At 38.4% G+C, this 25,371-nt stretch overlaps 1 protein-coding gene across 1 annotated transcript in view; it reads right to left on the minus strand.

Annotated features, from left to right (window-relative positions):
* Nucleotides 1–981: 981 nt before the first annotated feature.
* gbe1b (glucan (1,4-alpha-), branching enzyme 1b) overlaps nucleotides 982–25,371 on the minus strand; it is a 193,432-nt gene continuing 169,042 nt past the window's right edge. The window contains exon 16 of the mRNA XM_007236705.4: nucleotides 982–4,943. Coding sequence (XP_007236767.3) covers nucleotides 4,881–4,943 — 63 coding nt within the window. The 3' untranslated portion in view covers nucleotides 982–4,880. The remainder of the gene's footprint in view (nucleotides 4,944–25,371) is intronic.

The raw sequence follows: 25,371 nt of genomic DNA on the forward strand, positions 1-25,371 counted from the left end.
GAGGTCTGAAAGCTCTGCATCTTTTTTGTCATTTCAGCCATTTCTCATTTTCTGCAAATAAATGAAGTATTTGTATTTGGAATTTGAGAGAAATGTTGTCTGTAGTTTATAGAATAAAAAACAATATTAATTTTACTTAAACATATAACTATAAATAGCAAAATCAGAAAAAAACTGATTCAGAAACTCAAAGTGGTCTCTTAAATTTTTTCCCAAAGCTGTATTATCTTATACCTTTATATTAAAAAGGGTGTTGAATCCAGCTCAACCTGATTGTGCCGTATCTACCAAACGGCAGACGTATGGTAGGCTGATATTATCCACTAAAGGTCACTGTGTCTTCTCTCACATGGATTTTTGTTTTGGAGAATTTTTTTTTTCGAAGGGAAGCATATCATGTTTTTTTTCCCCCATTTTTTAGTTTCAGAGGTTTTGAATGGATGGGTGAATTAAGTAACTTCATACACCACAAACTTTGATATAATTTTGTGTTTGTAGTTTTCGTTCTCACTGACCACAATGAGTTATCTCAAACATTTGATAGGACGTGTATATTGTATATCAAAAAAACAAAGAACTTGCATATTAAAATGCATTATTGGCCTGAAAAGAGATTAAAAAAAATCCATTTTTTATTAATTTGTTCTCTAATAAAGTTGTTAATAAAAATTTAAGCCAGTAAAAAACATGGTAATTTTTGTCGGCCTTCTGAGGGCCTGCAGACCACTGGTCTTCATTGTGTAAAATAATCAGGTAGCAGGGCTATCGATGTTTGCACTGGGGTTTGTTTCAATGATTTTCTGCACCAATTCACAGCCATAATCCAATATACCTAATGATTGAAAAGGACACCTTTTTAAAAGCTAAGCTACTGTTTCCACTCTACGTCCTACAAGATCTCGGCGTAATACGAAACACAAATAAACGAGGCTGACAATGACGTTCGGCATGCATAACAATGAGTGACAGGACACAGATCGGTTTGTAGTTTACGCATAATGTTATTTTCCACACAAAACCAGCACTTAATCAGAGTGAGATCTGCTGACACAGTGTATGCGCAGCCACAATCCCTCATCCCTCCAGAGGAAACGTTTGCCATTTCCACTCCGAAGCCTCTATTAAGTTACAATTATTTTTATTTACTTTTAATTAAACCACTTTAATCTTTCACAAACAAAAAGAAAAGTGCACCAAAATAGCTGTGACACATTTCCATCCACATCAGATTGAAAAACAGACTGGGTAAGAATGAGAATAGAAAAAAAAAAAAAAAGAATAACAACAAAGTTATCTCTCTATTAGCTTCTCTAGACGGAGAAACACGAAGAGGCTAATTATTGCTATCTAAGCATCTATTATTTTGTCTTCCTGTGGGCAAATTAGGCTTGTTCAAACCACAAAGCAGAAAGCAAGAGGTGCATCTCTTCATTACGGGGGGCACGAGAAAGTCTGACTGTTTGTTGAAAAGAGCGGGTTTGGGATAATAACTCTAATGTATTTATACACAGACTTCTTCCGCTTTCTCTACAGAGGATTCAAAAGCAGGTCAACGTTATCTTCAAGCAGCTACTCGACATTAATGAGAAAACTCGATTGTTGATGAGGGAAAGCTCCGGCTAGCCCATAAGAGACTAATATTATTATAATGGGACAGTGCGCTGCCCATTTATCACTTATCGTACCGCACAGGTTCATTAAAAGTGAGGAACAAATAGAGCTGCATTAGAAAGAAGGAAGACTTTGCTATACTTTGTGGACACAGCACTTCATTCGGAGAGCTTACTCTAGATGGTTAACGATCTCGTTAACTAGCACTTAATTGGATTAAAAACACTCTTTTTCTAAGGGTTTGAGTGTGTTGTGGTGTTAGGCTTACACTACTTAAAAACATTTGAATGCAAATTGAATGCAACTTAAATTTTTAGGCAAATTACTAAATGACTAAATAACTGAATACTGGCATAGAAGTCATAGAAGGCATCATCTACAGTGGACAGGACAGTACAGTGGTAATGATAGTAACTGGCGGCATCTGAACTAAAATGAACTGATTATTTTGATAAGATTCAAAATAAGTAAAATGATTTGTAAGTAAACTTCATTTCACTACATGTTATATATATTAGAATAAACTTACGCACATCATTTTAGTAGTTAGGAGCACTATTACCATAAGATATTAGAGTTATCATAGAGGTACCGTACACAGCTCTGAAAAAAAATAAAATAATAAGAGACCACTTCAGTTTCTGAATCAGTTCCTCTGATTTTGCTATTTATTGTTGTTTTATTCTATAAACTATGGACAACATTTCTCCAAAATTCCAAATCAAAATGTTGTCATTAAGAGCATTTATTTGCAGAAAATGACAAAGAGCTGAAATAACAAAAAAAAAAAAAAGATGCAGAGCTTTTAGACCTCAAATAGTGCAAAGAAAGTAGTTTTAAGAGTTTAGAGAATTAGATTTGGTGGAATTACCCTGTTTTTATTTCACTAGGGTTTTCATGCATCTTGGCATGTTCTCCTCCACCAGTCTTACACACTGCTTTTGGATAACTTTATGCCACACCTGGTGCAAAAATTCAAGCAGTTCAGCTTGGTTTGCTGGCTTGTGATCATCTATCTTCCTCCTGATTAAATTCCACAGGTTTAATTTGGTAAAATCAAAGAAACTCATCATTTTAAAGTGGTCACTTTTTTCCAGAGCTGTATAAAAATGTGTGCTACAATACGCTTTTAAGGATGCATCATCTTCCATCAAGCTTAGAGTTTGTAAGATTTTGGCTTATTGCTAATGCAAATGCTGAGAATGCAGAAAGAGCCTGACTACACACAGTATCGTATCTTATACACAGTGAAATAGACGTGTTTTTACTAGCGCATCTCAACAAAATTTGAATATCATTGGAAAGATGCTGTATTTCAGTAATTCAGTTCAAAATGTGAAACTCATATTATATAGATGTATTACACACAGGGTGATTTATTTATTTTATTCTTGATTATGATTATGGCTTACAGCCAATAAAAACACAAAAATCAGTGTCTCAGAAATTTTTAATATTATATAAGACCAATTGGTACTTTTGGCAGTGTGGGCAGTTTGCCAAGACCTGCTGGAAAATGAAATCTGCATCTCCATAAAAGTTGTCATCAGAGGGAAGCATGAAGTGCTGTAAGATTTTCCAGGAAAACAGAAACACTGCACAGATTTTGGACTTGATAAAACACTTTTTCATAGTGTGAAGTTTCCACAATAAGTGATGTAATATATGTATATAATATTAGAATTTTGAACTGAGTTAAGTACGAGTTTCAAATTTTGAACTGAGTTACCAAAATAAAGTAACTTCTCAATAATATTCTTATTTTTTGAGATCCACTAGTATGTAGAATGTGGCACTACTAGTATTGAGACATTATCCAGACGAAGCTGCCCTTTCACACTTTTAAAGAGATTTTTTTTCATATCAGACCTACATGAAAATGTTCCACAATGTTTAGGTGCAGCTCTACTCCCACATAGGCTCACTCTAACATTACCTAGACTTTGCTTTAGAGGTCTGGCAGGATAGAATCCAGGTAATGTCTGGTATAACTGATACAAACACAGCTCCTCTGTGTTACTGTGCATGTGTGAAAAGGGTTTATAATACATAATACCCTGAATTGCCTATATTAAAGGTGCATTCATTAATATGCTAAAATGTCCTCTCGCCGTGTAAGATCATGCCTGTTCTCGTCCTATCCCTAATCTATACCCATGAAGACTTTCACGATTATAGAGTGTGTTAACAAGTCTGTTAAGGTGTTAACAAGTCTCCATAGGTTACACTACAAAATAAAGTGGAACACAGTCATCACAGTGCATGTGGTCGGAGATGATTTTTCACACTTACTGAACACACAGATTGACATGCTGGTGAACTAAACAGCTTCAATGTCCTCTAGCGTCACAACGTCACACATTTTTAGTAAATTCATATTCGTATACAGTGAGAATATACAGTATTTAGTAACTAAGCTAATTAGTCATCACACAGTGGACTTGTTTTTTTTTTAAAGGTATGATACTATTTACCTGAAAATATCACACAAACATTCCTAGCTTAATTCTGTTCACTAAGAGGCAAATATCATCACCCTCTCATATTATCACCATCATCATCCCTCCCTTCGTTAAATGTGCTTATGATTTGTTAAAAAAAAAAAAAACAATTGCATTGAATTGACTTGAATTGAAAACAGTCAGCAAATAAATACAAAATATTATAAACAAGATTTCGAGAAAGAATTTCAACGTCACAAGAAAGTGCTTGTGTTTCACAAATTAAATAGAACACAAATCAAATTTCCCATTTTTCCTGTAAATTCCCAGTGTAAATTATTACAACAAATATCAATAAACATTATTATCCTGGTCACTTAAAATATATACCATGGCAATTGAACAGCAATAGGTTTCTATCATGACATATTTAGGTGTGGCTTCTCATTTTAAACAGTTATCACTGAGTAATGTAATCTGCACAGACCTGGTGGTCTTTATTAGGTGAAGAAACACTTGGGATTTGGCACGGAATAAGATTTATAACAAACTACTGGATTCATTACAACTATCTGTGAACACCCAGGGAAGGGAAGTTAGGAATGCTATCCATTACACTGGACACAGCACACCGCAATGTCCTCCCATGTTCAAAATAAACCCAGATAACATTAGGAAATCTCGAACAGCTCATCTCTGGGTGAGGCGGAGGAATGGAGGGAGAGTGTGGAGGTGTCTGGCAGACATGTCTTCGGGAGAGGCCAGCGGAGAGAGAGAGAGGCAGATGTGCGCTGAGTATCAATCTCTCAGTGAATCAATGATGGTGTTTCAGTAGCAGTAATCGATTTCCTCGTTGGCCAGAACAACAGCTGTTCTGCAGGGAATGTAAACCTGAGAGAGGGGGGAAGAGAGAGAGAGAGAGAGAGAGAGAGAGGGAGGGAGAGAGAGGAAAACAGAGTAAGAGCCAAACACTCACTTCTGAGAATAGAAACTACTCTGACAAAATGTTGCAATTTAAAACATGTCGACATTGACGAAAGATGAGAAGATCACAAAGTACGCATAAAAACGGTTAAACCCACCGTTGTACACTTTGTTTACTGACAAAAGATGAACTGAAAAACAAGGAAAAAACACTGGATTCGTGCAGAAAATGACTTAACACTAGTGAAATCTCTACATGTAGCAATAAAGCTTTACCTGACTTTAGCTTTGCTAAAGCTGGCTTGTCACAATAATTATTTTATTGGTTTATTGTATAAATATGTAATATATATTGTACAAAAATTGTGTAATTGGAGCACACAAACTGTCTCTTACATTGTGTCAAAATTACCTGATTTAAATTCTTAATCATTTTTTTTTTTTACATTGACTTCCGTTAAAAGTTAAGCACACAGGTCAATTGTGGATCGCACAGCTGGATTTAGGGCATGTTGGTGTGTCTTTGGTATAGTGAGTAACTCAAAACGCGCAAACGTCATGTTTAATCATAATTTAATCAATTAATCATAAATATGTTTTGGATGTAACATGAAATAAACCAATCAGTTAACCAGTTGTCATTCCTTTTAAGAGCCAGCTGCACTAAGACTTTGGCGTTTTGATATTTTAACAACGCGATGCTTTTACGCGTCTCAACAGATTATACTGACCTGTAAAGTTGTGCCAGCACGTAATTTACGAGAACAACAATGTTATTTTATTCTTTACTCTGTTTATTGTTGATGCAAAAGCTGGATTTGCATCCGTGTGTGTGTGTGTGTGTGTGTAATGAGCGGGGATGTACGCACACCGAAGGTGCGCAGTGTACATGGTGCTCCTGCATGGCTAAGATAGGATTAGGCGGCTGACTGTTGACTGTTGTCAGGGTTTAAATCAGTCAGTAGCTCACCTATATTTCCCGCCATCAAGATAGAAACATTGATAAAAACATACCTGAACATTTACCTGAAAACACCTCACCACACCCATTGGCATAGAGATACAGTATTCCTAAACTCTGACACTATTTTAACAGCGCAGGCACAAGGCGTGAAAATAGACTTCTGACAGGATGCAAGATAGCATCGAGCATCCTGATACCGCTTTTGCAGGGTGTACAATAAGGCCCGTAATATCTCGATCCTGTAAAGTTGCTGTTTCTGAGATATGTTTTTTTAGTGGACAGTGACAATATAGACTTAATATTGCCCATAATGGTTATCTTAACAAAGAAAGCCAATTAACTTAAATGAGTAGGTATATTGGCTAATTTAAAATAGTGGTCTCATTTTATTTGTTTTAGTTTTTAGGATATTTAAAAATGCTACACTAAATACACTAAATATTAGCAACAAACCTACATTCAAATTATACTGTCATTAATATCCAGTCATACATAAAAAAAACATCAGGAAACATTGTATTTTAATAAATTTACATTGCAAGTTAAATTCCCATCAACATTTACTGACCAAATGAACTAAATCTATAATAAGTAATAAGTATTTAAGCTAAGGTGCTTTGGTACTATTACTGTCTGCTCTAAAGGAAAGAGGTCTAAAACAAGTTTGTCATTCTCTGTGTTGATGGAGGGTCTGCATATGAGTAACTGCTAGTCAGAGACAGTAGGTAAGCTTGTAAATTTATTTCAGAGACTGTAATTACTTGGTAAGTTAAAATACTGCTTAAATATAAATAAGTTAGCTTATCTCTAAATGTGTCTATTTATATCCTGATAGGTGAAGCATGTTGGACCATTGCCATTAAATACATTTAAAAATCTCTAATATAATTTCATATATCTTATTTTGCCAGTAATTTACTCAATTTCATGTCACTTATATGACTCACTGAGGCATAAAAGACATATTAATGATTGATTTAAAAATACATTGTGAATTCAAAGGTAAAAAAAGTAAACTTTGTTTTTTTTTATTAGATAATTAATCTCAGATTTCTAGATCTAATATTTCTGCGAGTATCTACATTAATTTAATCAGAAACAACTTTCAATTTCATGCACACTGTAGCCTGTCTACTGCTACATTGTCTATAAAGGAAAGAAAATATCATCAGACCTCTGCTGATATACCAGATATTATTTACACAGTGGATCGATCTCGGCCTTGTCATGACACTGACATAGTAGTGGTGTGTTTTCTGCGCTGGTAAGAGGGTATCAGGTGGAGCAGCATTGTTTACACTGGTTTAACACTTTATAAGACCTTGACGGTGCACAGTTTGAGACTGTAACTTTGTATTTTTTTATGAACAGTTCTTGTTAGCCATTTGCTAATTCTGCGGTCAGTTCCGTTCCGACAGCAGGATCATTCATAGCTGAATATTTTTATCCGATAGAATATTCTTAATTTAGATGTGACCCTGCTTATCACCCCACCTTATCCCCAACGAATGCCACATTTATTGTAATTCTCTACAGGGATTAACAAGATGTGTGTGTTTCAGCAAACATACTGGAAACTTATTTCAGACATACAGCCTTACAATTAAAGGTGCTTTTAGTGATCCCTTTTAGCCCTCCTGTTATGTTCCAGCACAATTTGACCCATTTTAAAGTTTGGAAATCTAGAAAAAATAGACACGTGCCCAGCCATGTGTCCTGCGATGTGACTTTTGCGCATGCGCACTATGCTATGACGATGCTTAAATGATATATCGGGCAGCCCTAGTGGATTTGTACAATGGTTCTGGATTTACTGTTCATCAGTATTGCCACTTAAAATGCAAAGCAATCTTTACACAAAACACTCCTTCTCTTGGATTGTTAAAAAAAAAACAGTTAAATCCTCTTTCATTTTTAAAAGTGTAGTAAATAGAAAAATGTTCAATTTAGTTTATACATCAAGTAAACTATTGGCAGCTTCTCAGTTTCTTTAACAAACACATCAACCTCATTGCTAAAAAAACCCCACAAATATTCATTTTTAAAAGTCTAGTGAATAAATGTCACTCTTTTGGTTCCAACATCAATCATTAAAAGAATTCTGGATTTGGTTAAGAGAACTGCCTGCTGCTCATCAGTCTTACCACTTGACCTGCTAGCAATCCATATAAAAACACATCTTCTAATGTATAGCTCAAAAACCATTTTAAAGAACCGTTAACTTTTTAAAAGTGTACCGAGTACACTTTTCATTGCACTCCTTTTGGTTCTTACATCAAACGTTACAATGGTTCTGCATTTGATTTAGAAAACCATCAGCTGTTCATCAGTATTACCACTTAAAATACTAAGAAATCTTTACAACAAACACTCGGTCAAAGAACCAATTAAAACATCTTTCATTTTTAAAGTGTAGTGAATAGTAAAATATTCCATTTGGTTTATACATCGAGTGACCTATCTGCTGCTTCTCAGTCTCTTTAACAAACAAATCTACCTTACTGCTTAAAAAAAAATTATAATTTAAAGCATGTTAATTTTTTTAAAAGTGTAGTGAATAAACATTTTTTTTTAGCTCTAACATCAATCATTAAAGGGGTTCTAGATTTGGTTGCGAGAACTGCCTGCTGCTCATCAGTCTTACCACTTGACCCGCTAGCAATGTGGGCTTTGTGTGTGTGTTAAAGCAATGTAGCTACTTCCTTGTTCTTTCTTTCTTTCGTTCTGTCAGTGTCGGTTCCTCTCTTTGATAGAGCATGAAACAGACTGAGTGAAACCCCTCATAGCTACTGTTAAGAGTGTAATATCAGCCTGTCTTTCTCCTTCAGGTGGTCTTGCATGCCGTGTTATTTTTCTCTTAGGTCTGCTGTTTCCAGCTGTGTCACTGTAATGATCTGGATAGGAGCAGTCCGACATGTAATACTGCTTTTATTGCTTGAACAAGCTGCACAGTTTCAATTGTTCTGACAGACTGCAAATGTTTTCAATCACTTTTAATTGCATTAAACCAGCTTCCTTTTGACTTTAATACAGGGGGGATACCATGTTGTAGGTTAGGCTGCTTTTGGAGGTTTACAAAGGAAGGTTTACCACCATTTTTGGAGGTAAACTTTCCTCTTTCTACACTGACTGGCCAAAAAAAAAAAAAAGTCACACACTCCAATATTTCGTTGGATGGTCTTTATCTTAGACTTAGAACAGCCTAGTATATTAAGCAGTATAAAATTATTGCCAAAGCACTGTTTTACTGGCACACACTTCTTTGCTTTAACACACCACTAAACAGCAGGTTTAGAATAGTGTGAAGGCTAATGCTAGGTCTAATATATATTTATACTGTATATACGCTTGCCATAGAAGCCCAATAACAACAAATATCTACAATATATAACAAAAAGGAGCTGGCTTTTAATACTAAAGGTAAACATGCACTCACCAAGCACTCTATTAGGATCACTATACCATGCTACACTATAACTGGACAGAGCCTCCCTTTTGTTTCAAAACAGCCTCAATTCCTGGTGGCATGGATTCCACAAGATGTTAGAAACAATTCCTTTGAGATTCTAGTCCATGTTGACAAGATTGGGTCAGACAATTCCTACAGGAATCAGGTCCAATTTCATGCCGCAAATCTCCTGTTCCACATCCCAAAGGTGTTCTATTGGATTTAGATCCGGTTATTGTGAAAGCCTCTGAAGAACAATGAACTCCCTGTCATGTTCACGAAACCCGTATGAGATGTTTTTTCTTTTTTTTTTTTAGGGGAAAGCCATTTCAAGATTGGTAAAAGATGGGTAAGCTATGGCCGTCACTGGATTACTTGAGCATTATAATGATTTAAAAACTGTTATTGTTATGTATAAATGCTACATAATGTTGCTTTAACTGCCAGTAAGGTATATGATACATTCAAATGTTTGTGGACATATCTTCTGAATGAATGGATTCAGTTACTTTAAGTTACACCCACTGACAGCTTGTCTATTTCCTGTAGAAAAATGATTGCCAATAGAATACGAACTTACTGGCATCATGTCTAAGACCAGGCGTGGGTTATAGGGGTATAAAGCCCCCAGTATCAAAAAGGGTAAGGACTAGCACACGCCTCCTCAGATACATGTGAAGTCAGACTCCGCCTCTTTTCAACCTGCTGCAGATGCAGCATTACTGAGTAGCATCACAGCGCACTCAGAGGAAAGAGGTGGTTCTGATATATCAGCTCACAGACGCCTTGTGCTGATCGAAATCACCCTAGGAGTGATGAAGGGGAAAAAGCGCCATCTACCCACCCAGAGAGAGCAAGGCCAGTTGTGCTCTCTCAGGGCTCCGGAAACTGATGGCAAGCTGCATGACTGGGATTTGAACCAGCGACCTCCTGATCATAGTGGCAGTGCTTAGCCTGCTGGACCACCCTGCGCCCCTTCATTCCATACTTTTGGGGAGTTGGGGGGATGTGGTAGGATGGTGATGCTCTAAAATTTTATAGAACATTTTCCCTGGACAGTATAGATAGACACTCCAATCAAATTTAAGATAAGCTCTTATTTAGCACTCTTGATATCAAAAGAAACAATGAATGTGTAGGTGTGCCAATACTTTGTCCATATGATGCATGCATATTGATCAACTGCAGTATTATTGCAGTTATTTTGCAATGAAGATTAGACTGAAACAAGAATAATAAATGCTTAAAATGTAAGAATCACAAAAGAATAAAGAAAACACATGAATTTATGAAAAAATTGTGTCTTTTACACTACATTCTGCTGTCCCATGACCCAATGTCAAACAGGTCATGAAGTGTTATTCTCATGTAAAAGTAGTGAGGTGTTATCTTGTGAGACAAGACTTAACATTGGCCAGTTTGCCCAGTTTGCAAGGTGATGCGAATTATCAGATTTGAAGCAAGGCCTGATACTGGATCAATATGGAAGGAATACATCATAGATGCCATTGCCACTTACAATAGACAGTGCAGTGGGTGGTAATGATTGTGACTCCTAGCACTTGGCTAGAACTCTCCAAGAAAAAGAACAAGAGACTCTATAGCAGTGATCACATCCACATGCATATCCTGCAGCAGGCCATTACAGTGTTCTTCAGCATCCATGGGGCAAAAGGCAAAATTCATGGGACACGATACTAGTTCCTGTTGCAAGACATTTAGCTCGTCAGTGTATTGATGAGGCATGTGCAAAATTATTCTCAGCGCATTTCGGAACTCCGCATTGTTTATAACATTTATAACAACTAACGCGGGAACTTCAGTCCCCACAGCAGCTCTGCAGAAGGCATGCCTCTGCTGGATGAGTCACTCGGGACTGACAACCTGTAATTCTGCTTTAATGCTATTTCAAGAAGGCCTCGTGCATCTCGCAGAGCAGAACTGAATCAGTTAGCATGCTAAACAATGAAGCCAGTGGAGTGGAGTTAACCCTCTGGAGGACGAGCTCCAGCCTTGTGTACGAGCTCCACCTGACTCCGCCCACCCGTGAGCTTTTTCCCTCCTTCAGAGACTTCCTCTGACGCACGCGAGTTAACAGGGAGAAAACACCGGCAAACTGCAGCGTTGACTCCACGGGGGCGAGAGAGGCACGTTTCAACCTCTTTCTCTGTTTCTATTTCTCTCTTTCTTTCTTTCATTCGTTCTTTCCCTCAGTGAAAGCCAGAGAGTTCCCCCACACTCCTCTGAATGTGTTCACTCAGCACACAAACACACACACACATACATATACACACACATACACACAAATACACCCGGGACACAACAACCAGCGCTGCAACACTGACAACACACAGCAGTGACTAATTAAAGCTATTCAGTAGGGAGAGAAACAGAGAGAGAGAGAGTGGGGGGAGCGAGGGTGTGACAGAGCCAAAGAAACACAGGGTGAAAAAGAGGATAGGATAGGATAGAGGGGAATACAGTAAAAAAGGGTGATATAGAGGAGAGATGGACCAGAAAGTGTTAAGAGAAATATGGTAATAGAGAAAAGGGGGAGAACAAATGGAAAGCAAAAGGAGTTGAAAGAGAGGAAAACAGAGAGAGATAAGGAGATATATACACATGTAATATCAGATCTGTGCAGTGATGTCAGTAACGCGTTACTTGGATATCTGACAGTTTTATTCAGTAACGAGTAATTACTAATTCCAATTCAGTAACCAATTTTTTTTTCTTTCTAATTTTTATCCCATTTTTACCAATTGACACGAACAACCCACTAATTAGGACTCCCCCTATCACTAGTGATGCTCCAACACCAGGAGGGTGAAGACTAGCACATGCCTCCTCCGACACGTAAAATCCGCCACAGCCTCATTTGAACTGCTGCTGATGCAGCACAGCGCACTTGGAGGAAAGCGCAGCGACTCGGGTCCAATACATCAGCTCACAGACGCCTTGTGCTGATCAACATCTACCCACCCAAAGAGAGAGCAAGGCCAATTGTGCTCTTTTAGGGTTCCGGTAGGTGATGGCAAGGGACATGAACAGGATTCGAACCGGTCCGAACCGAATCTCCTGATCCTTAGTAAAAAGATTTTGTAGCATCTGGCTGGACGTTTGAAAGGATGGATGAGAAAGACGTTTACAGTCATTGCTTTACTGCTGGAACTGCTGGCCGTAATTACGCCAAAACTACAACTACAACAGGCTAGCGAGCAACAGAACAGTCCCATAGTTGGAGAAAAGCTTCTAGTAAAGTGAGTTTTGGCAAAAAGTAACTTAAAAGTAACTTAGTTACATTTAAAATCAAGTAATCCATAAAGTATCTAAGGTACTTTTTAAGGGGGAATCAGTAATCAATAATCAGATTACTTTTTGAAAGTAACTATCACTATCACTGCATCTGTGCATCACTATTTAAAAGGGAAAACGAATGAAAGAAAGGCAAGGCGAGGAGAAGAAGTTAACAGATGAGGAGGATTGTGCAGAAAGAGATAAAATAGAAAAAAAATAAATGAAAGAGAGAAAGAGAGAGAGAGAGAGAGAGAGAGAGAGAGAGAGATAAAGAGAGAGATACCCGTTCACACCTGCTCAGTTTATCTGTATTGACCATCATGATTATATTCGGATAAGACCAAGCCACATAAAGACCACTTTCAAAAAAGGTCAAAACAAAGAAAAAGTGCAAGAAAGCTAGAGAAAAGAAAAAAAGAGTGGACAGTAAAATGAAAGCAGAAGTAACTAGGTAGGAAGTAAGAGAGAAAGCAGGAAGAGAGAGATTTGGACAGTAGCAGAAGAAATGGGAAGAATGCAAAGGTTAATAAGAGGTGGCTTAGAAAAGACAGACTACTACAAAATAAAAAAAACAAACAGAGTTTAAGGAAAGGTAGGAAAAGATTGAGAGACAGGATGAGAGACAGCACAAGCGCGAGAGCGAATGAGACAAGAAAGAAATAAAGAAACAAGCATTACTAATAAAGAGATAATGAGAAAGAGCACAAGTGAGAGAGAGAAAGAAAGAGTGAGAGACACAAGTGAAAGTAAGATAGAGAGACAAAAAGCAAGAGAGAAAAAGAGAAAGCATAAATTCAAGTGCAAGAGTGAGAGAAAGAGAACAGGCATGAACATATGCGAAAGTGAGTGAGAGTGAAAAAAAAAGGAGAAAGAAAGAGCAAGACAGAGCAAGAGTGTGAGAGCGATTGCAAGAGAGAGAGAGAGAGAGGTAGAGAAAGCGTGAGAGAGAGAGAAAGGAGAGACAGCATGTGCAGGAGAGCGAAAATGAATCGCTGCACCTGGTGAGACAAAAGCTGCCACTGTGCAGGAGCTGCTGTGTGTCAACAGCGTTTATTTTCCAGGGTGGAACAAAACAACAGTGACAAACAGCAAATTAATCAGCAAACAAAAAACAACACAGATCCCTAATGCTATTACTACTGCAGCGTACCGTTCCGCTCCGCACACACGCTGATCAACACATCAAATATTATAAAACACACACTTCACCGTCCGACCGGAATGCGATCGAAACAAGGCCTGAATATGTTCACACACTGTTTACCTTTTTAATGTCAACTGTATCCTACATTCGTTTCAACAGTTTGTGCTCCTCTACTGATGTGCATGCACAACAATCAATGCTTCACTTGAAGTTTAGGTTTCATCTTTGACAGAATCATGGAGCTATCAAAGCAGATTTAGTGGCTGACAGCTGGGCTGATTAGTGAGAATGCATTTGATGTGGCTGAAAAAAGGGCATGTTTTTTTTTCTACTTTGGTTTGCATTCTTGGTTTCGTTAAACCAGTGGTCCCAAACACATCTTATCTGGGGAGTCGTTGGAGGTAGCGTCTAGGATCTCTCGGCTCACCGCGTGTGGGCGTATTCGTGATGTTTTTGAATTCAAATAAAGCAACAGATATAGTCAATCATAAGGTTAAGATTTTTTATTAACTGTAATCTATAGTTCTATAAATCCATACTTTGCCGCTTTCAGCTTCTCTTCTGTGGTTGAAAGGCAGCTTTTCTGTGTGTGTGAGGCTGGTATGTGTGTGAATCAACAGCCTGCTGTTCCCTGATTGGCTGGATGCAGGATTAATTTGAATAAAACTGAGCTCCGCTGAACTTTTTCGCCAGAGGGCAGCGCTGCGTTCAACGCAAACCAGCATGCACCGTGGTATGCAGTGGCTCTCCATTGAAATGAATAGGATGCGATGTGCTAGTGGATGGGAAGAGGGTGCGTCTTTCTTGTGGGCGGGCCGCACTAACACTAAAATTTGATTTCAAGTAGCGGGCCACAAAATATCGTTCTGCGCGCTGCAATTGGCCCAGGGGCAACAAGTTTGAGACCCCTGCTTTAAACAAGTAACTAGGTTGAAAGTAAGAGAGAAAGCAGGAAAAGTGGGAAAAGGAGAATGCAAAGGTTAATAAGAGCAGGCTTTAAAAAGACTGACTAGCACAAAATAAAAACACAAAAAAATGGAAGAGGTAGAGAAAGATTAAGAGACAAGAAGAGAGAGAGAGCAAGAGCGTGAGATTGAGTGAGATTGACAAAGAAAGAAAGAAAAAGAAAGAAAGAAAGGGCGAGAGACAGGGATAGAGAGAGATAGAACAAGTGTGAGAGAAAGACACACCAGAAAAGCAGGAGCACAAGAACTTATGCTTCACATAAAGTTTCAGTTTCACCTTTGACAGGATCATAGGTGCCATCAAAGTTTTAATGCATTTCAGTGAGAATGCATTTGATGTGACTGAAGAAAAAAAAAAAAAACAGTATAATATTTCTCCTTTGGTTTCGTTTCATTTTTGGTTTCTTTAAACACATTTAAACATTTTTAAGCACTAATTTAACATTACCCAAAATATTTAGGCCTATCCGACCACTGAAAACCTTCCTCACTACTGTTGTCCATTTCCCCTTCTATTCATGCCCATTTCCCTTCTCTCAAATCTCTTTTTTCCTCTCCTTGACATACTAGTCAAATGAACTCTGGTCTGGTTCAAATCAAGAGGAGGCAACTACTTTTGTCTTTTGTTTCACATCGAGGCACTTTGTTGTTCACACTACAATTATAATGTGATCGTATGAGGCTCGGATCACCTCAGAATGTGGTTTAAGAGATCGGATTACGATGCGTCCTTATAATCGATGGCGATTATTATTGGATCCCCCTAGGATGCACGTTAATGCCAGGTCTGAACAGAGTCTTAGAGATTCAGAAAGTATACACAGTCCTGGAGTCTGTGAAGAACTTTTCCATTAACGATTTTACCTCATTTCACTCACCTGCTTTGATGTAGGGAGCTGAAGAGATCGATGCGAAAGCCCATGTTCTACCCATCATCACCGTCCTCATCACCGCTCATACAGGGGTGGGCAGCAAGTCAATAAGCAGGTACCTACTGCAGCTAACTCTGCACCAACTCTCCCTACACCACAACTTCTACAGAGACTGTGCGTACTGTTGATAAAGTTCAAACCAGCGCTCGTACAACTCGTGTGGTTTTCCCTTCCCTTCCCTTCCCTTCTTCAATCCGCAGGAAAGTTCAAGTCGCATGTCAATATCTTCAAAATCGACTCAAAGTTGTAAAAGAATGGGGAAGTAGTCCCGGTTCCCACTCAGTAGGTCATGTCAAGCACAAGGTCTCTTTTGTAAGACATACCGAGCCTGGTAGGAGCTTGTATGAAGAGGCGGGGATCACGTGTCGGATGCTTGAAGGCCTCGCTGGGCTCTGGGGTTTGTTTTGCCGTGTAAATATTCAACACAAAAACCCCCAGCTGTGATGTGTGCCGCGCCAAGGATAGTCGAGCATCAGAAAGCCTCTTTACTGTCTCATTCTCAGCACATTAGAGGGGTTTGAAAAGTCTTTGAAAGCCGCAGAACTAGCACCGCGTTGCATAAACAAATCAAAAGAGGGGAAGAGTGGAGGTGGGGTAGAAAGGGGGAGGGGCGCCAGGGTGGAATTTTGGTTCTTATCTCGCGGCATCTCTCGAACTCTTTGATATCTCACATTCAAGGTTTGCGAGCTGCGGCAGAAGCTTCTGGAGGAGAATCAGCAAAGCTTTGGGGTGTGGAGAAACAGAGCGAGCTCAGAGAGTCAAACTCAAACTCAAACAAAGACTGAATTCAAACTCTTCCCTCTTCCTCTGCTTTCTCTTTTTCCCCCCCAAGTTGCTCTGGTTTAAAGGAAGAGCAGGAATACTAGACTCGGGCTTTATGCATAAGAATATACAGTATATACTATTGGGACATTAACTCATTCATAGTTTCTTATGAATTCAAGGGTGTTATAAAAAAAATAGCCAGTTTTTTCAGCCTTTTTTTTCTCAACTAACCAACCCACTCACACTAGGGCTCCCTGTATCAACTGCAATGCTCCTGGCAGGTGCATGCCTCCTCTAATACATGTGAAAGCAGTCACCACCTCTCTTTGATCTACTGCCAACAATGTACGATCATAAGACAGTCACCACAATTGGAGGAAAGCACTAGATCCCCAGCATTGATACAGTACATCAGTTAAAAAATGCCTGTGCCAGTCAGCACCACAATTAGAGGAAAGCACCAGATCCCCAGCTCTAATACATCAGTTAACAGATGCCTGTGCCAGTCAGCACCACAATCAGAGGAAAGCACCAGATCCCCAGCATTGATACATCAGCCAACAGATGCCTGTGCCAGTCAGCACCCCAACTGAAGGAAAGTACTAGATCCCCAGTTCTGATGCAGTACATCAGTTAACAGATGCCTGTGACAGTCAGCACCACAACTGGAGGAAAGCACCAGATCCCCAGCTATGATACATCAGCCAACAGATGCCTGTGCTAGTCAGAACCACAATTGAAGGAAAGCACCTGATCCCCAGCTCTGATACATTACATCAGTTAACAGATGCATGTGCTACCCAGCACCAAAATGGGGGTGATGAGGAACAAAGCTTGAATATTGCTTTTACTTGTGGCTTGGGTTTATGTAATTTTCTAGCAATATTTGGATACTTTCAAACATATAATTTTGGAGTTTTGAAGTTCTGCAAGTGGTTGTTTTTTTAGCTCTGTTTTGCTTTTGAACTATGATGCCTAGGGAAATACTGCGTTAGAGATTCTTATGATCATTTAATAAAAAAAAAAAAAAGAAAAAGAAAAAAAAAACATAGTTAGTGGCCTTTCATTAACTGCATCACTACAGCAGTACATTTCACGAAACACCAGAAAAATAAACATAAAAAAAAAAGCATAGCAGTTCATGGTCACCGTGACCCGTTTTCCTCAGCACATCATCGCCTGAACAATTAGCAGACGGGGAAAACGGCCAGCACATGCAGTTTTATTAACATGATCAATGGCCGGCTCATGACAAATTACTTTCCCAATTACTGGTAAACAAAGTACTGTGTGTGAGTGTGGGCTTTAAGTGAGATTAAGGACCTATGCAGGGTAAAGGTTGGGAGTAAACTAGAGTCAGAAGAGTGGGCTTTAAACAAAACTCAGTTATTGTAAATCCTGAGTGCGCAATTATCCGAAAACTAGACACATAACTTATAGCCCTATGAGCCATAACTAATAAACAGGAACGAGAACGCCTGCAAAACACTGAGGCGGCCATTAGTGAGATAGAGGGAGAGCGCGCGAGAGGATATGAGAGAGAGAATCCGAGTGATTGTGGAACACACACTTCTCCTGCGGGCCTCGCCGCTTCATTAGGCCATGATTAAAGAGATGGCTGTGAGATGTTTATAGGTACAGACCGTAGGAGAACACAAGGAGTCATCTGCGCTCGGGTTCAAAGCACATCAGATCACAGCTGTGCGTGAGGAGGTGCTTCATCATGTGATAAATATTGAGATACTATACATGCATATGTGTAACTCGTAATTTCGTCATTAGGCACAATTTGCAAGCAGCCATTCGGGATGTTCTCGTTTGTAGTGAAAGGAGAACCGGCCAGTCTTTGTTAGTTGATTCCTCGCAGATGATTCATTTGCATCTTTTAATTAACACTTCACCAACCCAACCAACCGGCTTATGCAATTTAGCCTGTTTGTGCTACAATGCAGTCAGGGGTGGACAATATGGGAATACTATTATATTGCACCACGATATTGGTCACAATTAACAGTACTTTCTACAGAATTAAACATTATTAAATGGTTAATGGTTAATCTCTCAACTTTTAATTAATTGCCACTAGTTGAAGTTGAAGAAAATAATTAACTAAACATTCCTAATTTTATTTTGTACTTTAGAGCAAGCTGTACTGTACTCCATCCAGTACAGAACTAATGACACTCTACAATAAAACAAGCTGTTTTTCAGTGTTCTTCAACTACTGGAAATATCTACTATATGCTCTGAAAAGTGCAATGTGTATCACAATAACAATTTATCATGATACTATAAAGCGGATATACAGCTCTGTAAGCAGGCCACTTCAGTTTTTTTTTTTTAATCAGTTTCTCTGATTTTGCTATTTATAGATATATGTTTGAGTAAAATTAACATTGTTTTTTATTCTATACACTACGGACAACATTTCTCCCAAATTTATTTGCAGAAAATGAGAAATGTCAGAAATAACAAAAAAGATGTAGAGCTTTCAGACCTCAAATAATGCAAAGTTCATATTCATAGAGATCAGAAATCAGTATTTGGTGGAATAACCCTGGTTTTTAATCACAGTTTTCATGCATCTTGGCATGTTCTCCTTCACCAGTCTCACACACTGCTTTTGGGTAACTTTATGCTTTACAGTCCTGGTGCAACAATTCAAGCGGTTTTCAATTTGGTAAATTCAAAGAAACTCATAATTTTAAGTGGTCTCTTATTTATATTTACACACACACATATATATATAATAAATAATAAATAAAAAATATATACATTGTGTTTTTTTTACTAAAATATACGATTAAAACACAAAACAGAAAAGCAGAAAAATCAGAAGAAAAAAATTTAAATACATAAAGTGCTATGGCATAGCAGAGAGTGCTATTCCCCTCTCCCAAAAACGTAGTACATATTTCTATACTACATAAGAAAAACTCTAATCTAAATCTAATAATATTAAACATAGCAAATGATTAAAATTGAAAATCAAAAAAAGTGAAAAAAAAAAAAAAAAGAAAAAAAAAAGAATATGTAAAGTGCTATTAAAAAAGGTAGAGCTCCATTTTTCTGACCACTAAATATAGTACATATTTTGTGCAGTACACGTTTGTGCAAATGTAGAACAAACAGTACAACTCTGGGAAACAGAGGGTGCTATATTTGTCTGAGAGGATTTTTGCCTGCGTCTCCCGCCTCGCTCTGAATCCCTCATTCAGCCGGATTCCGTCAGTTTAAGAGTGCGATGCATCAGCCTGCACTACGCCTCCAGACAGTAAATGAGAGTTTATTGTCACTCACTGAGAAGAGGGTGGGGAGCTGATGGAACCATTAAAAGAGAGAAGAAGAAGAAGAAAAAAAAAATGGAGAGAGAAAAAGTCGTCGCCGGCTCGTGTCGACTTTGAAGATGTGGCCCTTAAATAAATCATGGTGAAAAATTGTGTGGGTATAAAAGGGACCCCTTTTTGTCAGTACCTGCCAACAGACACAGTGATTAATTCCCGTCGTACTGAGGCATGCGAGCAAGCAACACGTTGAGAGGAGATGCAGAAATCTGTCTGACAGGAATCTGGAAGCTCCTCGCCCTGATCCGCCCGGCTGTGTCCCGGCGCTGGCTCCTGCCGGCCCCTCGTGGGATTTATATTAGCCAGACTTGTTAAACTACACTTTGCATTTAGCTGAAAACGGGGCGGGAGCGAGATTGTGGTGTTTGAATTAATAAAAAGTCGGGAAGAAAGAAAAAAGAGAATGCATAATTTGGTGGGGGGGCTAACTGATGAAAGCTGTCTTAATACAGTTGAGAATTGCAGCCGAGATAAAAGAAGGCCTGCAGCCTGAGTGGAATAAGTCTTGGCCTAATGCACTTTACGTGAACGCGAGAACACGGTCACGCACTTATTTTTTGCATTTATTCTCACCGAAGTTCAGCACTAGGAAGGAAACATCTGATTTCTCCGGCTTTAAATAACCTGACAATTAAGGCGCTTTAATCTTAGCAGCATCATTAAAAAAAAGTCAGCATAATAAATTCACAGTTACGAACCACAGCAATTTTTTTTCTTTACTTCTAAATCAAAGATCACACCAACGTAAAAATCTAACAGTGTATTATGCTTATCGTATTCTCTGTAAACTCGCAAATAATTATGGCTCTGTTTCTTTTTCTTAATTATATTCCAGAAGTTTTCCTTTTGGTAAAATCAAAGAAACTCATCATTTTTAAGTGGTCTCTTTTTTTTTTCAGAGCTGTATTATTTATCCATAAATGCAGTACATACTCAGATAACACAACAGAAAATATAAAACCAAACGTGAGAGAATATAGTAAACAGAAATAAAATAAAAATGTACATTGTATTTTATTTCTGTTTTCCATATTGTCTCAGTTTTTGTTAAAACTGAAATACACAATTATATAACTAAAATATACAAAACAGATAACTAGAAAAAAAAAACTGGAAAAGAAACAGAAAATAGATAAAGAGAAGGAAAATTTAGAAATATAGAAAGTGCTATGGCATAGCAGAGTGCTATTTCCCCCCTTCACTAAAAGTACATTTTTCCATAGTAAATAAGATCAACAGTTGAGAATTGTTTCGGGAATTCTTTTATTAGTGTTGCAACAGAACAAAAATAAAAACTACAGATTGTAAAATGCTACAGTCCATTAGCGTCAAGGGCATCTGAAGGTGTGTTATATTCAGCCCACACTGTAGATCAATATGTATTGACCCTCCCAGGCTAAGATGGCACTATCAGTTTCAAGTATAAATGCGTTTACTATGATTATTCTGAAACTGAGTACAGAGAGGTATTTCTGTACAGTAACACTCTACACTATTTAGCAACTGTTTACAAGTCATTCACAGCTCTCTGGCAATGTCTAAATTACAAAGTCTTTACATAAAAAGGACTAATACATAGATTTTCTGTAACAATCTCTCATCATCAAAAAAGATACCAAAAAAGGATATGCCTTCAGATATTATGCAAACGTGCTATGTTCCTTATCCTACGATCCCAACCCCTGCCAATTTCTCAAGTTTTATTTCCAAGCCCAGGTTGCTGGGTTTGAAACACAATAGCAGGCAAACACAGGGTGATAAAGCCTCAGAATACCTCTAAAAATCTTCATGACCAGAGGCGCAGTAAAATGTGACTGAATGAATATTGGCAATGTGTTTAACAGATGGAGATAGCTTAGAGCCCAGTAGGACTACAAGATGGAAGCAGAGCTGGCTAATTGCTAATTTTCTCCTTAGAAAAATGCATTAAACATCTGGCCCATGAGGATGTTTGAACTATAATGAACGCTAATGGAAAAAAAATAAACAAATAAAATAAAATGCTTCTCTGGCGAGCTTTGGTTTACTTTCCTCCCCTGTCTCTCTGTCACGTTCGATGTGACATTAGTTTCCAGCTGTTCTCGTTTTCCTGCCCGTTCTTGGGCTACCTATCTCCTTATAAGGGCGTTTTTCCCCGGCCGTGTCCCAATTCACTACCCAGGGCAGCCATAATGTATTGGACCGCGACCCTGACGACAAGGGTTCGATCCCGCATGAGGAACGGTGTGATTATTTATATATTTTTTCCTTTTTTTGGGGTTTACCTGCTTTTAGATCAACTGTTCTACAATTGGGTTCCTCTGGGCTGGAGAGCTACTAGTATGTAGACTTCATTTTTCAAAACAGATTTTTTTTTTTTTTTTGGCCCGCAATGTAATGGCTTGGAAAAAACGACCCCTGCTTTACATTACACTGAAACATTTAATGTAAGACAACTTAATTTTTTTATTCCAAGCCATTTTGGGGCATTTCTATTGGCCTATTGTTCAAATTTTGTATATACTAATTTGCTAATTTAGTTTTTAACACTTATAGTTGGTTTGCTCTGGTCTGAATCAATTAAGGAATTCACTGTTTTGAAATTAAGGGTGGAAAAGAACTCAGGTCTGATTTAGATATAAAAACAACCCTTAAACCGTTTTATTAATGCAAGGACGAAACGTAGAAACCTCTTAGCTGCCCAGATCAATCTCCCGACCAGAACTCCATTAAGCATTAGCAAACACTACTGAAGGCAACACTGAGGGCAGAAAGCACGACCTGAAACAGGCACAAACTGATAATGGCTGCATTAGAGACCTAGCAGAGCATCACTGGGGAACATTAGTACTGTCTAGTCATGTCTGTGGTTGCTGATTTCAGGCAGGGATCGACTAGAAAGCACTGAAAGTTCACACTTAATTCAGGATCACATTAAAAAGTCTGATTGCTTATGGCCCTATGATGTGAAGGAGTAATAAACAGAACTGTGTGGCGGTACAGATGAGAAAGAAAGGTCCTTTAACTAAAAGAACCTGACTGTGGAGAAGTTTAAAGCACATAAATCTGGCCACTTCATTAACTGCCTTCTTGTTTCTACATGTATTGTCCATTTTACCAGCTCCACTGAGAATATAGAAGCACTCTTTAGTTCCATAAGTACAGAGACATGTGTTATTATCCTCCTTTTTCCCTGTTTTTCATTGGTTAGGACCCCATACAAAACAATGCATCAGAAACAGCAGTACTGCTGGAGTTTTTAAACACTGTGTACACTCACTGCCCACACTACTAGACGTGCACAATATAAGCTAATATGTATTAAAAAAGTAGGTAGTTCTTGTCGAAACCTAAGATCTTCTTCACAGCCTCTTTTGTTCTTTATATAGTTTCTTTATAAAGTGTAATAGCATGAAATTGACTCTGTTCATAAATAATGCAAGTAGTCAAGAGGCCCAAGAGCAGCTCAAATATCAATTTCTTCCAATGATACAACATCAAGCCACGGTCATGTGAGCTTTACATGCCTAAAGGATGTTCTGCTTGTTTACTGAATGAGTACCCAATACCAAATAATAATGCCCATAGCTTTTTGATGTTTTCTCACCCCTGTATATTTTTCTGTATTTACTTGATATAGGCTCAGTATTGAGGGTTGTTTAAAATATGGTAGTATGAATGAGACTCACTATCAAAAAACAGCTGTACATCGCCTTGAGGGAATCTCATATTGCAAGATCATGTCAGAACCGACATCAGAAGAAGAACACCACACAGACGCCCTGTCAATCACAGCATCAACACATCCAACATTTCTCATTCCGTATGTCAGCACTCGCTTCACACCAAGAATTCCTCTGGCTATTAAACCAACTGAACTCAAACTAACAAAAATATGTCAATAATGCCCATCTCCTTACGTTCCTCTCCTGCACAGCCATTTACTCGAGCTGGGAGCTGGGAACTGGGAACTCGTCATACTGCTTACGTATGAAATAACGCCATAAACGGCTCGGTCCTCTTAAAAGTCAGCAAAGTAAAAGAGCTTGTTCACTTTTTTTTATAGCTCTATCTAAAGCTTCTGCAGGCCCCAAGGTTAAAAGAGGGGAAGAGAGGAGAGGAGGAGAAAAGAAAAAAAGAAAAAAGAGAAAGAAGAAGGCCTTGAGAACGAGTAGAGACACAGGGGCCGTGCGTCAAAAGCCACAGACTGGAAATGAGGGGTTTAAATTTCACGCTATGCACTTAATTTCAATCAGGCCCCTGGAAATAAAATACACAATGTAAAAAAGCCTTCAACCTCTTCAAGAGGGAAAGGAGGGAGGGAGAGAGAGAAAGAGAGAGAGACAGAGAGAGGAAGAGAGAGAGAGAGAGAGACAGAGACTGTGTGTCTGCTTTATCTGATAGAGGAATATGAATCAGATTAGCTGAGCTATGACTTTCCCCAGACAGTGTTAGACTTGATTCCCATATATTACCACTGTGATAAGGGCTTTATTACAGACGGGGCCTTAAAATAAGATTCTTAAGGGGGTCGCTTTTGCATAAAATTTTATTTCCTGCCTTTATCACAGTCGCCGCAGTTGCTGTTGTTAAACTTTTGGTGACTGGTGCGGTTTTAAGTGCATAATGCCGAGCCAATTTGCACATAAAACAAGTTAGCAAACTTAATCAGTGTTCTGCACTAAAGCACACAACTCCATATTCATGTCACCTCAGAAGCCTCTGTGTCCTCAAATAGGTGAACAATTAATATAATTGCTTGGGCATGCCTGGTCCAAGAAATTATGCACAATCCGAGGCCTTAACTCTAAGCTAGCATGCTAAGTAGCTAGCAAGGGACTTGGCAAACAATGAGTTATGTTTAAATAATCTAAGAATGCAATTATATTATATATATAATTATATAATATAATATAATATTATATAATATATATATAATTATATATACTCATTGGAAACTTGTACGGCCATGTGAGAATTGTGGCTAAAACAGTGTGAAGTTCACTGGAAATCAGTGGTAGTTGTTCTAATTTGGATTGGGATACACGGTTATCAACCTCTTCTACATTAACATGCCACATATCAGGAACTTGTGTCGTGTCCCATGACTTTTGCCATGTCTCATGGCATGGAAGTTACCAGTAAATAACATTGCACTGACCTGAGGAATATGCGTGTAGGGGCTTTTTGCATTAAATGTGAATGTGAATTCGGCCAGAGTCGTTTGTTTGTTTGAATGGACAATTCTAGCCAGACACCACCAGTCATGATCATTTCCACCCACTGCACTGCGCACTGTGGCTGGTAATGCCTTCTACGGCATATTTCTGTTATACACATGATACTGTGGATCGTGTAATATTAATGCCTGCGTATCATATTTTTTGCACTATAAGGTGCACTATCAATGAATGTCTATTTTCTGGTCTATTTTCATACATAAGGCACACTGGATTATTAAGCGCATTTAAAAGGACACTATAAGGAACTTCTAATTCAGCAGGTCTCGCCGCTGGGTGGTGGTGGTGGGGGGTAGCTAACTACGTTAAGTAAAGCT

The sequence above is a fragment of the Astyanax mexicanus genome, chromosome 18 (genome assembly GCF_023375975.1).
Source record: "Astyanax mexicanus isolate ESR-SI-001 chromosome 18, AstMex3_surface, whole genome shotgun sequence".
Classification (NCBI taxonomy): domain Eukaryota; kingdom Metazoa; phylum Chordata; class Actinopteri; order Characiformes; family Acestrorhamphidae; genus Astyanax; species Astyanax mexicanus.